The 10,236-nt window shown below is 48.0% G+C and overlaps 1 protein-coding gene across 3 annotated transcripts in view; it reads left to right on the forward strand.

The window, feature by feature from the left end:
* The window catches only part of Slc2a3 (solute carrier family 2 member 3), a 68,334-nt gene extending 58,338 nt beyond the window's left edge, over positions 1–9,996 (forward strand). For all 3 annotated transcript variants that reach the window (XM_028857815.2, XM_028857816.2, XM_028857817.2), the window contains 9 exons: positions 144–236; positions 671–831; positions 2,693–2,933; positions 3,272–3,434; positions 3,656–3,843; positions 5,112–5,216; positions 5,515–5,616; positions 6,399–6,602; positions 7,698–9,996. In XM_028857815.2, coding sequence (XP_028713648.1) covers positions 144–236; positions 671–831; positions 2,693–2,933; positions 3,272–3,434; positions 3,656–3,843; positions 5,112–5,216; positions 5,515–5,616; positions 6,399–6,602; positions 7,698–7,904 — 1,464 coding nt within the window. In that variant the 3' untranslated portion in view covers positions 7,905–9,996. The remainder of the gene's footprint in view (positions 1–143; positions 237–670; positions 832–2,692; positions 2,934–3,271; positions 3,435–3,655; positions 3,844–5,111; positions 5,217–5,514; positions 5,617–6,398; positions 6,603–7,697) is intronic.
* The last annotated feature ends 240 nt before the right edge of the window (positions 9,997–10,236 follow it).

The following is a 10,236-nucleotide window of genomic DNA, read 5'->3' on the forward strand; positions in this document are numbered from 1 at the left end:
AAGGTCTTTCTCCCCAAATGTGCCTGAAATCCTAGCATTCTGGAAGCAGAGGCAGGAGGATAAGATGGACATCAACCAGACACCCTGGAAAGGGGAAGAATATTATTAGTCAATGTTCATAAACATTTCCCCCTTCTCAACAGGTGACCCCATCTCTGGTGTTCGCCATTACTATCGCCACAATCGGCTCGTTCCAGTTTGGCTACAACACTGGAGTCATCAATGCGCCTGAGACAGTGAGTGTCAATCGCCCTGAGTGAAAAGGAACGGGAAAGTCTTAATTCTTTAACTAAGATTGTGAATGTAGATGCCTGGCTAAGATGGGGGAGGGCACATACTGTTAAAGAAGCCTAAGCCGGAAGCTGCTTGCTCCTCATGCTGTGGCCTCCTGCCCTCTCACCAAGTAGTGATCCATTTCCTATATCCTTCCTTAGGGATTCCCAAGACCCTGGGGAGCTGTGGCTGGGTGGGTTACACCGTTGACCATTAGTGCTGCCACCTACTGGATGTTTAGGGTGACGCCCCAGAATTGTCTTTTTCAAAGCCTGTGCCTCCGCTGGCTCCCTCGTGCCTCCCGTCCTGGGGGAGGAAGCCACCCCGGTACGGTACTTGTCTACGGTTCCCATCCAGATGGAATGGTCTGTCCCCCCTTGTGCATTTTATCCTGCAGATCATAAGGGACTTTCTCAACTACACTTTGGAAGAAAGGCTCGAAGACCTGCCCAGTGAGGTGCTGCTGACCACCCTCTGGTCCTTGTGTGTGGCCATCTTCTCCGTTGGTGGCATGATTGGCTCTTTTTCTGTTGGACTTTTTGTCAACCGCTTTGGCAGGTACTGGGCAGACCCTGGGCAGGAACTGTACTGGTTCGCTGAAGACAAGCAGAGAGAGTGTTGGATCGGGGAGAGGATGCATGCGCCTTGCGTGAGAACACGTTGAGTCATACTCCAGGAAAGCTAGTCCCCCTGGCCTGGAATAAGGCTGCCCTTGTACAGATCTGCTGTGTGAGCACTTGGTCTGAGGTTCCGCTCAGGCTAGTTCGATTTTACCGTGGTGGGGTCAGCTATGACCTTTAAGGTCTGAATATTTTTGGAGGTTTCTTGGAAGTCTTTTGTATTTTATAAAATGAAGACTTTTTGTAATCTGTGACTTGTGGAAAATGGTGAGAGAACTGATTCCCCCCCCAAAAGAGAAAATTGAATAAATTAATAAAATATCTTAAGAGGATCATATACATTCAGGAATTGACTGAAAAAGAGACCTTTGATAAACTATATACCCTAACCGCTGGGCATTGTAGCACAAGCCCACAGGCCCAGCACTCAGGAGGCATAGGAAGCAGAGACCCGACCTCCGTGACCTCTGAGCTGACCTCTGACCTCCACAGACACTGTGACACACATCTTGTCACACACATTAGCTATTCTAGATACACAAATTGAATTTAAGATAATTAGCAAAGCCATCTATTGTTGGATAATGTTTAGCTATTATTTTGGTTTTTTTGTTTGTTGGGTTTTGTTTGTTTGTTTGTTTTGAGACAGGGTTTCTCGTGTGTGTAGTCCTGGCTGTCCTGAAACTCAAGCTGTAGACCAGGCTGGCCTTGAACTCACAGAGATCCGCCTGTGTCTGCCTCCCGAGTGCTGGAGTGCTGTGATTAAAGGCGTGGCCACCATCGCCTGGCTGAGAGAAGTTTTTTTTTTTTTTTTTAAGTTACTTTTTAAAAAATTACTCAAAACTTCTTAATTTGTTTTTCTTCTTAACGGAATTTGTGCACCTTGGCTGCACATTTGGGATCCCCTAAGGGGGCCTTTAAGAATCCTAGTGCTGTGACAGCCAATTAACCAATTAACCAGGTCCCTAGAGGTGGGACTCATGCATGAAAATTCTTCCCAGCTCCCTTGGTAATCCACTGGTCTCTTGGAGTCAGGAATCCCCAGTTCTCTGGGCGTGGTGGTGCTCAGGAGGCAAGTGGAGGTGGATCTGAGTTTCAGGCTAACCAGAACTGCATAGCGAGACCTGGTCTCGAGTCGGTCACAGGCCCTCAGCTGTGAGGCTTTCCAGTGCTAATCTTTGACTTTTTTTCACCAGTGTCAGTGACTTGACCACTGTGTAGCACATAAAGCTTTATTAGTTCACTCCCTATCAGCTATCAATACTAATTAGTCTAGCCTGTGACTACCCAGAGAGCTGAAACTACCTACCTTCTGAGAGGATTGTTTTCAGTGAAATGAAAAAAAAAATTGTCCTACATGTCCTGTTATCATTACCATATCAATTCTATGATGGATGTAATAAAAAGGACTGGCATGGTGGCCTTTGTCAAGAAGCCTGATGACCTGAGTTCAGTCCTTGGAATCCTCATAAAGGTGGAAAGAGAGAACCAATTCCATCCATGATGTTGTTCTCTGAGCTCCACATGTGTGCTGCGGCACACTGGCACCTGGACACACACACACACACACACACACACACACACACACACACACACACAGTGATGAACTTTTTCTTCTGAAAGAAGGAAAAACTGGGGTATAGCTCAGTGGTGACATGTTTCCCTCAAATACACAAGGCCGCAGAACAAAGGGAAAGAGATTTGTACCTCAGAGGCTGTAGAAGAGCAAAGCCATGAGGGAAGGAGGGACCGGAGCCTCTTTCCTGGCTAACTACACTTTGTCTTTGATTAACCTGCAGGCGGAATTCAATGCTTCTGGTCAACCTATTGGCCATCACTGGTGGCTGCCTTATGGGCTTTGCCAAGATAGCGGAGTCCGTTGAAATGCTGATCCTGGGTCGCTTGATTATTGGCATCTTCTGTGGACTGTGCACGGGCTTTGTGCCTATGTACATCGGAGAGGTGTCTCCCACCGCCCTCCGGGGTGCCTTTGGCACACTAAACCAGCTGGGCATCGTCGTCGGGATTCTGGTGGCTCAGGTACCTGCAGCTTTACATATTTAATGCATGCTAGCTCTGTGCTTTGTGAATGATGTAGGTGAAGCCACTCAGGATCTGGCTTGTGTTCAGTGGTGTATTTATATGTGTATGTTTCAGATACTATTACTATAGTTCATATGGTGGCTAATGATGCAGGCAGGGCCCAGAAAAGAAAAGAAACAATTTGTTTTCTCTTTTCTATGTGTGGTAAAAGGATAAGTGATCTTTCTTTTCTTTTCTTTTTTCTTTTTTTTTTTTTTTCTTTTTTGAAATAGTGAATCTGTGGCTCGGGAAATATGATTGGGGTTTAGTGTTCTCTTTGTTTGGCTTCTATCTAGGTCTTTGGTTTGGACTTCATCTTGGGCTCTGAGGAGCTGTGGCCGGGGCTGTTGGGCTTAACCATCATTCCGGCTATCCTACAAAGCGCAGCCCTTCCATTTTGCCCCGAAAGCCCGAGATTCTTGCTCATTAACAAAAGGGAGGAAGAGCGTGCTAAGGAGAGTGAGTATTCCTCATCTGTCATCTCCCTTTCCTGCTTCTCCATGCGCACGGAAAGTTTTCCGATTCCTGAAGGAAGTGGGAAGACGAGCGAAGATGGGTGCTGTGGATGCATTCATCTGGCGTTGCCTTGCCTGCTGACTGACAGCAGGCAACAGTGGGGTGGTGGTGGGATGGGGGGCGGGGCACGCAGTATCTTTATTCCTTTTGGCTTTTTCTCACAGTCCTCCAGCAGCTGTGGGGTACCCAGGATGTAGCCCAGGAGATACAGGAGATGAAAGACGAGAGCACCAGGATGGCGCAGGAGAAGCAGGTCACCGTGCTGGAGCTCTTCAGGTCACCTAACTACCACCAGCCGCTCCTCATCTCCGTGGTCCTCCAGCTATCTCAGCAGTTCTCGGGGATCAACGCTGTGAGTGTCTGCCATGGGGCCAAAGGGGCCAGCAATACTCTACTGAAATCACCTGATCTTGTTGGCAGGTTGGCATGTGTCTGCAGAATGTAGTTACTCAAAAGCTGGAGCAAGATGGTCACTAATGCCTAGGAGATTGAGGTCAGCTACCTCACACCAGTCCTGGTCCTGCAAAACAGGACCCAAAGCATCACAAGTGACCAAGGGTACATAATGCAAGATGCCCTTGTCCCACTTCATTCAGGAAATGCATTATTGTACTAGGATGGCTCCCAGTTTACTCAGATGAGCAGATTTTGTCTGGGTATACTCTAACCCAAACTGCAGGGTGGGGTTTTCCTGAGCCTACCCTCCCAAGAGTCTGTTCTGAAAGTGGCCAGGTGGTGGTGGTGGTGGTGGTGGTGGTGGTGGTGGTGGTGGTGGTACACGCGGTGGTGCACACCTTTAATGCCAGCACTTGGGAGGCAGAGGCAGGTGGCTCTCTGTGAGTTCAAGGTCAGCCTGGTCTATATCATTCCAAGACAGCCAGAACTACATGGAGAGACCTTGTCTCAAAAAGGAAAAACAACAGAAAAAAAAGGAAATCCGGTCTACAGAAGAATTAGAAATTACTTTATCAACCTGTTTTCTTTCTTTTTTTTTCCCCCTGATCTTACGCAGTTAGGGACTAAACTCGGGACCTGTGGGTGTAAGGGCTCTCTTAGTGAGCCGTGTCACCAGCCTTTGGGTTTTGTTGCTGTTTTATGGGTTTTCCTTTTTTGAGGCTTTGTCTCATTCTATAGACCAGTCTGGCTTGAGCTCAACAGATTCTCCTGCCTCAGCCTCCTGGGTGCTGGCTGGGATTAAAGATGTGTGCCACCATGTCCTGCATAATAACTAAGAAATGATGTAAAGGCAGAGGTGAGTGGTGACACACATCGAATATCAGTCACTAGAGAAGCTGAGGCAGGAGGACTAGGAATTGAGACAAAAGAAAAAGTAGGACTTAAATCTCTAAAATTGAACAAAGAAGGCATAGGTGAGTGAGCTGGGTGGGCATGGGGAGGAGCTCCTGTGATCCCTGGAGAGGCGGAGCTACGGAGTAAGATGTTGCACTCCCCTGTGCCCCCCCCCCCAAAAGAAAGTAAACTAAGTAATGGGGATAAGCATTAGAAGAAGGAAACACTAGCTGGACTTGGATAACTGGGAGAGGTCCAGAGCTAATGCACTGGCCAAGAACCCCGTGTTCCTGGGATGCAATCAGTGATGCGGTTTTTCTCCCCTTCCAGGTATTCTATTACTCAACCGGAATCTTCAAGGATGCAGGTGTCCAGGAGCCAATCTACGCTACGATTGGAGCCGGTGTGGTTAATACCATCTTCACTGTCGTTTCTGTAAGTTGGGAAGCTGGGATGGGGGACGGGGGAAACGAGAGTCCTTCCTACAAGTGTTCGACAAACATGGACATAGACTGCCTATCTTTCAACGTCCCACATCTAGTTAAACCTTTTTTTTTTTGTTTTTGTTTTTTGTTTTTTGTTTTTTCATTCCCCTGGGAGAAAGAATTGCAGCAAATATGGACTGGATGGGAAAGGGGAGGTGTGGAAGGATCAGGTACCTGGAGATATGGGCTGAAGCAGTAGAGTCCTTCACACGGCGTGTTGGTGAAATGGGCAATGTCTTGTCTTCTAGCTGTTCCTGGTGGAGAGGGCGGGGAGGAGAACCCTGCACATGATTGGCCTGGGAGGTATGGCTGTTTGCTCCGTCTTCATGACCGTCTCTTTGTTACTAAAGGTGAGTGCTCTTGGAACGGGGTTACAGAGGCTGCAGGTGACTCTGGGCGCTGAGGTGATGACCTTCCAGGTCATCAGTAAAGTCAAATTGGAGATGCCCAAAAGTTTTATTAAAGGTGCCCCTTCAGAGATTGGTAATCAGGCATCCTTGTGTGCATGTAATAAGGCTTATAAGATACATTGCCTGATGCTTAGGAAAGGTCTCTTGTAGCTAAGGATGACCTTGAATTCCTAATCCTCCAATTACTTTCCATCATGTGGGTCTGGGGCACCGGAGTCAGGTCCTCAGACTTGATGGCAGGTACCCTTATGCACTGAGCCATCTTACAGGCCCTGTCTGTTCAATTCCTGACAGTCATCTTGAAGGGTCAGACATTGGTAGTAGTGTACACCTGTAATCCCAATCCTGGCGAAGGTAGGAGGTTGTCTGCAAGGTGTGGTGGCAATGCCATTGGTCCCAGCACGTGGGAGGCAGAGGCAGGTTCAAGGCCACTGTTCTCTGCAGATCAAATTAGGACAGCCAGGGCTACACAGAGAAACACTGTCTTGAAAAACAAACCAAAAAAAAAAAATTGCAAAAATTGTCTTGTAGTTCCGTTTTACAAATGTTGAACTGGTGGTCTTGGTACAAAATGGGATGAGTGGGATAGAATAGCTGGGATTCGGGGTACTAGGGTTTTTGACTCACAGGTAGAGCGACCGCTTTATACAACAAGTCCGAAAACGGACCTATGCCAATGCTGCCTTCTTAACCGGACTCGGCTTTGCTTTCTTCTCTTACAGGATAAGTATGAAGCCATGAGCTTTGTCTGCATTGTGGCTATCTTGGTTTATGTGGCCTTCTTTGAGATTGGACCAGGCCCCATTCCCTGGTTTATTGTGGCTGAACTCTTTAGCCAGGGCCCCCGCCCGGCTGCCGTGGCAGTGGCTGGCTGTTCTAACTGGACCTCCAACTTTTTGGTTGGAATGTTCTTCCCCTCGGCTGCAGTAAGTAAATTTAAAATCAAGCATCATCAGTCACAAACTAGCCTACTTAAGTCAACACGCTTAAGATGCGCCTTAGTGGTAGATGCTCCAGGGAAGATTGCGTGTCAAGAACTTTATACCAGATTTCCTGCAAGGAAACTGGAGAGGTGAAGGACGAGCCAGGAGGCATGGTGGTTCATGTCTGCAATCCCAGCACATGTGGTGGGAGGCTGTGGCAGGAGGATTCGTATGAAGTTGAGGCCAGCCTAGGCTACAATGAGGGCAAAACTGGGTGAGATTTAAAAGAGGAACCTTGAGAGACCGGCTGTCAGAAGCAAAATATAAAATGTCTGGTACGGTGCGAGCATATAATTCTGGTTCGGGCGGGACAGAAGCGCAGGACCAAGCTCCCAGACCTCTCAAGCCCCATAGTAGAATCATCATTTCAGTTAGCATTGATAATGAGTGCTCCTCAACTAAAGGCTCTGTAATCTGAAGGATGGGTTGGAGCTGATTTGTTATATAAAGCATTCCCATGGCTCTTTCTAGATGCCTGGATTTTAAACCTTATATGGACAAATGTCTTAAGATCAAAATCCTCAGAAGGGCCAGGCCTGGTGGCACACCTTTTTTTTATTATTATTATTATTTTACGTGTGTGGGTGTTATGCCTGCATGTATGTCTGTGCACCACTATGTCCTTGGCTTATAAATAATACCTTCTGGCTGTTGAGAATGACAGAGCCTGGGTCCTGGAAGAGCAGCCAGTGAGACATCTTAACCACTGAGACATCTCTCCAGCCCTGGCACAAGCCTTTAATCCCAGCACTCTGGAGGCAGAAGCAAGCAGATCTCTGAGTTTAAGGTCAGCCTGGTCTACAGAGTGAGTTCCAGGCCAGCCAGAGCTGCAAAGTGAGGCCCTGTCTCAAAAATCAGAAACAAAACAGCATCCTCAGATGTTTGAGAAGCTAGTTTGAATGACTGTACAAAAGAATGATAGAAGGAACTGCAGGGAGACACAGTGATGTCTTTATAACCTTACCCTTCCATTCAGTATGGAAGAGCCGTCGCCAAATAACAATGAGATAATCAGCTGCTGCCTTCTCCGTCTCCTAGGCCCTCATGGGACCCTACGTCTTCATCATCTTCGCTGCCTTCCTCATCATATTCCTAATCTTCACCTTCTTCAAAGTCCCTGAGACCAAAGGCAGGACTTTCGAGGACATCGCTCGGGCCTTCGAGGGGCAGGCACAGGCTGGGAAGACCTCTGCGATGGAGATGAACAGCATGCAGCCTGTCAAGGATACCCCTGGCAATGCCTGAGGCGGACCTCCCTCCTTCACCTCCCTCCAACGTGGAAAGCAACCTCCTCGAAGCGGGGAGACCTCATCAGGATGAACCGGGACTGCTTCTGGACGCTGCTAATCGATCCTTTTCTCACCCCACACACTCTGTGAACACTCAGCTGCACCCATTGCTGGGGTTAGCCGGATCACCAATGGCTTGTTAACTGTTTCCTTTCTTGGCTATTTCTCTTGTAATCTGATCGGGAGAGATTGAGTGAACCTACCTTCATGTCGGGAGGGGGGCGGCTTAGGTTCTAGGATCCCCTTCTCACCTAGGGAGCAGGAGTGGGGTGCAGCCCTGGCCCCCCAACCTCAGCTTGCCTGAAAACAATCTTCATACCTAGTGTTTTGGGGGGGCATGGGGATTAAATGAGAGCCCTCCTCACTTGTTACAGCTCTGCACAGCTAAGTAACTTGAGTTTTATTTATTTTATCTTCAGGTTTTATTGCATAAATATTTATTTTTTTAAGTGTAATTTTACCAAATAATGAAAGAGTTAAGGAAATTGGGTTGGAGGGAGGTGTTTAGAGAGAGGTTCTAGAGGAGAGAAAGTTTGGTGCTGGAGGGGTGATGGTGTGGCGTGAACGGAGAACAGACTTGATTTAATGGTGGCGTGTGAGCTGCTTCCATTCTAGACAAAGACTCTTCGAGGGTCTTCCTCAGGAGAGTGAGTGCCTGTAGGAAAAGGCTCACAGCTCTCTGTGGGCCTTTGAAGATTAGAGTTTTTATGTAGTGTTACTTGAAATCTCTGCTTGTTACAAAGGCGGGTTTTGGAGTTAGTGGTGTTGGTGGCCTTTTGCAGAGTCCAGAGAAAGGAAGGCTTGCAGAATGCCTCTCCTTCCCCTGGGCCAAGCACCTCCTTCCTGTCCTGATGAACTAACGGTTTCTTTTCCTTTGGTCACCCCTACTACCCTCCCCCTGGTGAGCGAGCCATAGGAATGAGAAACTTAAATGCAGTAGCTTTCTATAGGCATTTCTTATTTCAATTTTGTTTCTTAAGAGATTTTATGTGTTGGTTTTGTTTTATTTTGGTTTAAAGGGATTCATAGCTAACTTTGGATTTTGTTACCTCAGCTCTGGGAGAGGGTTTTTCCTGAATGATTACTAATTACCTTGTCTGAGTACCTTGTTGCTCTGTGGTCATGGCATGCTCGTCTATGTCGGTTACACTCTCAGGCTACCCATGTCACCATGTTCCTGTGATAGTGCGCTGAGTGCCCGAGGGGGCCTTGACTCTGCTGGACACATTAGGGACGGTGGAGTGACAGTGTGCGGGGTGGCCCGATGGAGGATGTGAATGTACGTGCACTGGCACTTTGCTCCGCTGTTCAGTGCCCACTTCCTTCGCTCCGGGAGCTCTCTTTTGCTCGAATGTATGGAAACTCATCCCTGTGTTTATGAGCAGCAGTGCCTCTGCCTGCCGGCTGGGGTGTGCACCAGGATTAGAGTCCACATCCGGCTCCCTGTCCTTGTTGGAGAGGGGTCCTTCCTTGAGGTTGAGGATGGAAGGGCCAGCCTCACTCTCGCTGGGAGGGATGATGGGAACAGGAAAAGTGTGAGGTCAGGGCTCCTGGAGACCCAGTTGTGTGGAGAGGGACTAAGAAGCATGGCGTTGTGATGTGTTGAGGAATGCCAAGATTCCCGGCTGACGTGGGTCGTCACGGATCCCTCCACACCATCCCCTCATTCTCCGCTAAGTTCATTAATGGAGGTGGCCCTGATGACCCCTTTTCCATCGGTCACTGGATCCCTCTGTCCCTCTTGGTGCTTACACATTCCAGACCCTTAGGCAACCCTTTGCATAGAACAGTATTTCAGTACTCAGTTTCAGTTCCTGTTCATGACTCCTTATGGTCATTGAGACCCGGGGTGAAAACTCAAAAGCTATGAAGAGAGCCTTTGCTGGGAAAAGTGGCTCTAACTTACCTCTTCCGCTCCTCAGTGAGCTGGCAGTATGCTGGGTAGAACTTTTCCATTTGTCAATGGCCAGGTTGTGAATATTTCCATATATACTTTCTATTAATGTTACTGTAGTTTCTGTTTTGAAATAAAGATTCTGAATGTATATATGTCACGTCACAAGCTTATCTTTTCCCCTTTGTCCATTTCCATGGAGCTTTTAGCAGTCTCTAAATCCTGGCTGTGGGCCTAGGGATAAAGTCAGTGGGTACAGTGGTCATGTGCACAGCATTCCAGATTCATCCCCCACCACTGCACACGCCAGGTGGGGCAGGGTGTACTTCCCACTCTCAGGCAGAGCCAAGGTGACCCTCCAGTAGATAGCCAGTTTGAGGCCAAACACGAAACA

This window comes from Peromyscus leucopus, chromosome 3 (assembly GCF_004664715.2).
Source record: "Peromyscus leucopus breed LL Stock chromosome 3, UCI_PerLeu_2.1, whole genome shotgun sequence".
Lineage (NCBI taxonomy): Eukaryota > Metazoa > Chordata > Mammalia > Rodentia > Cricetidae > Peromyscus > Peromyscus leucopus.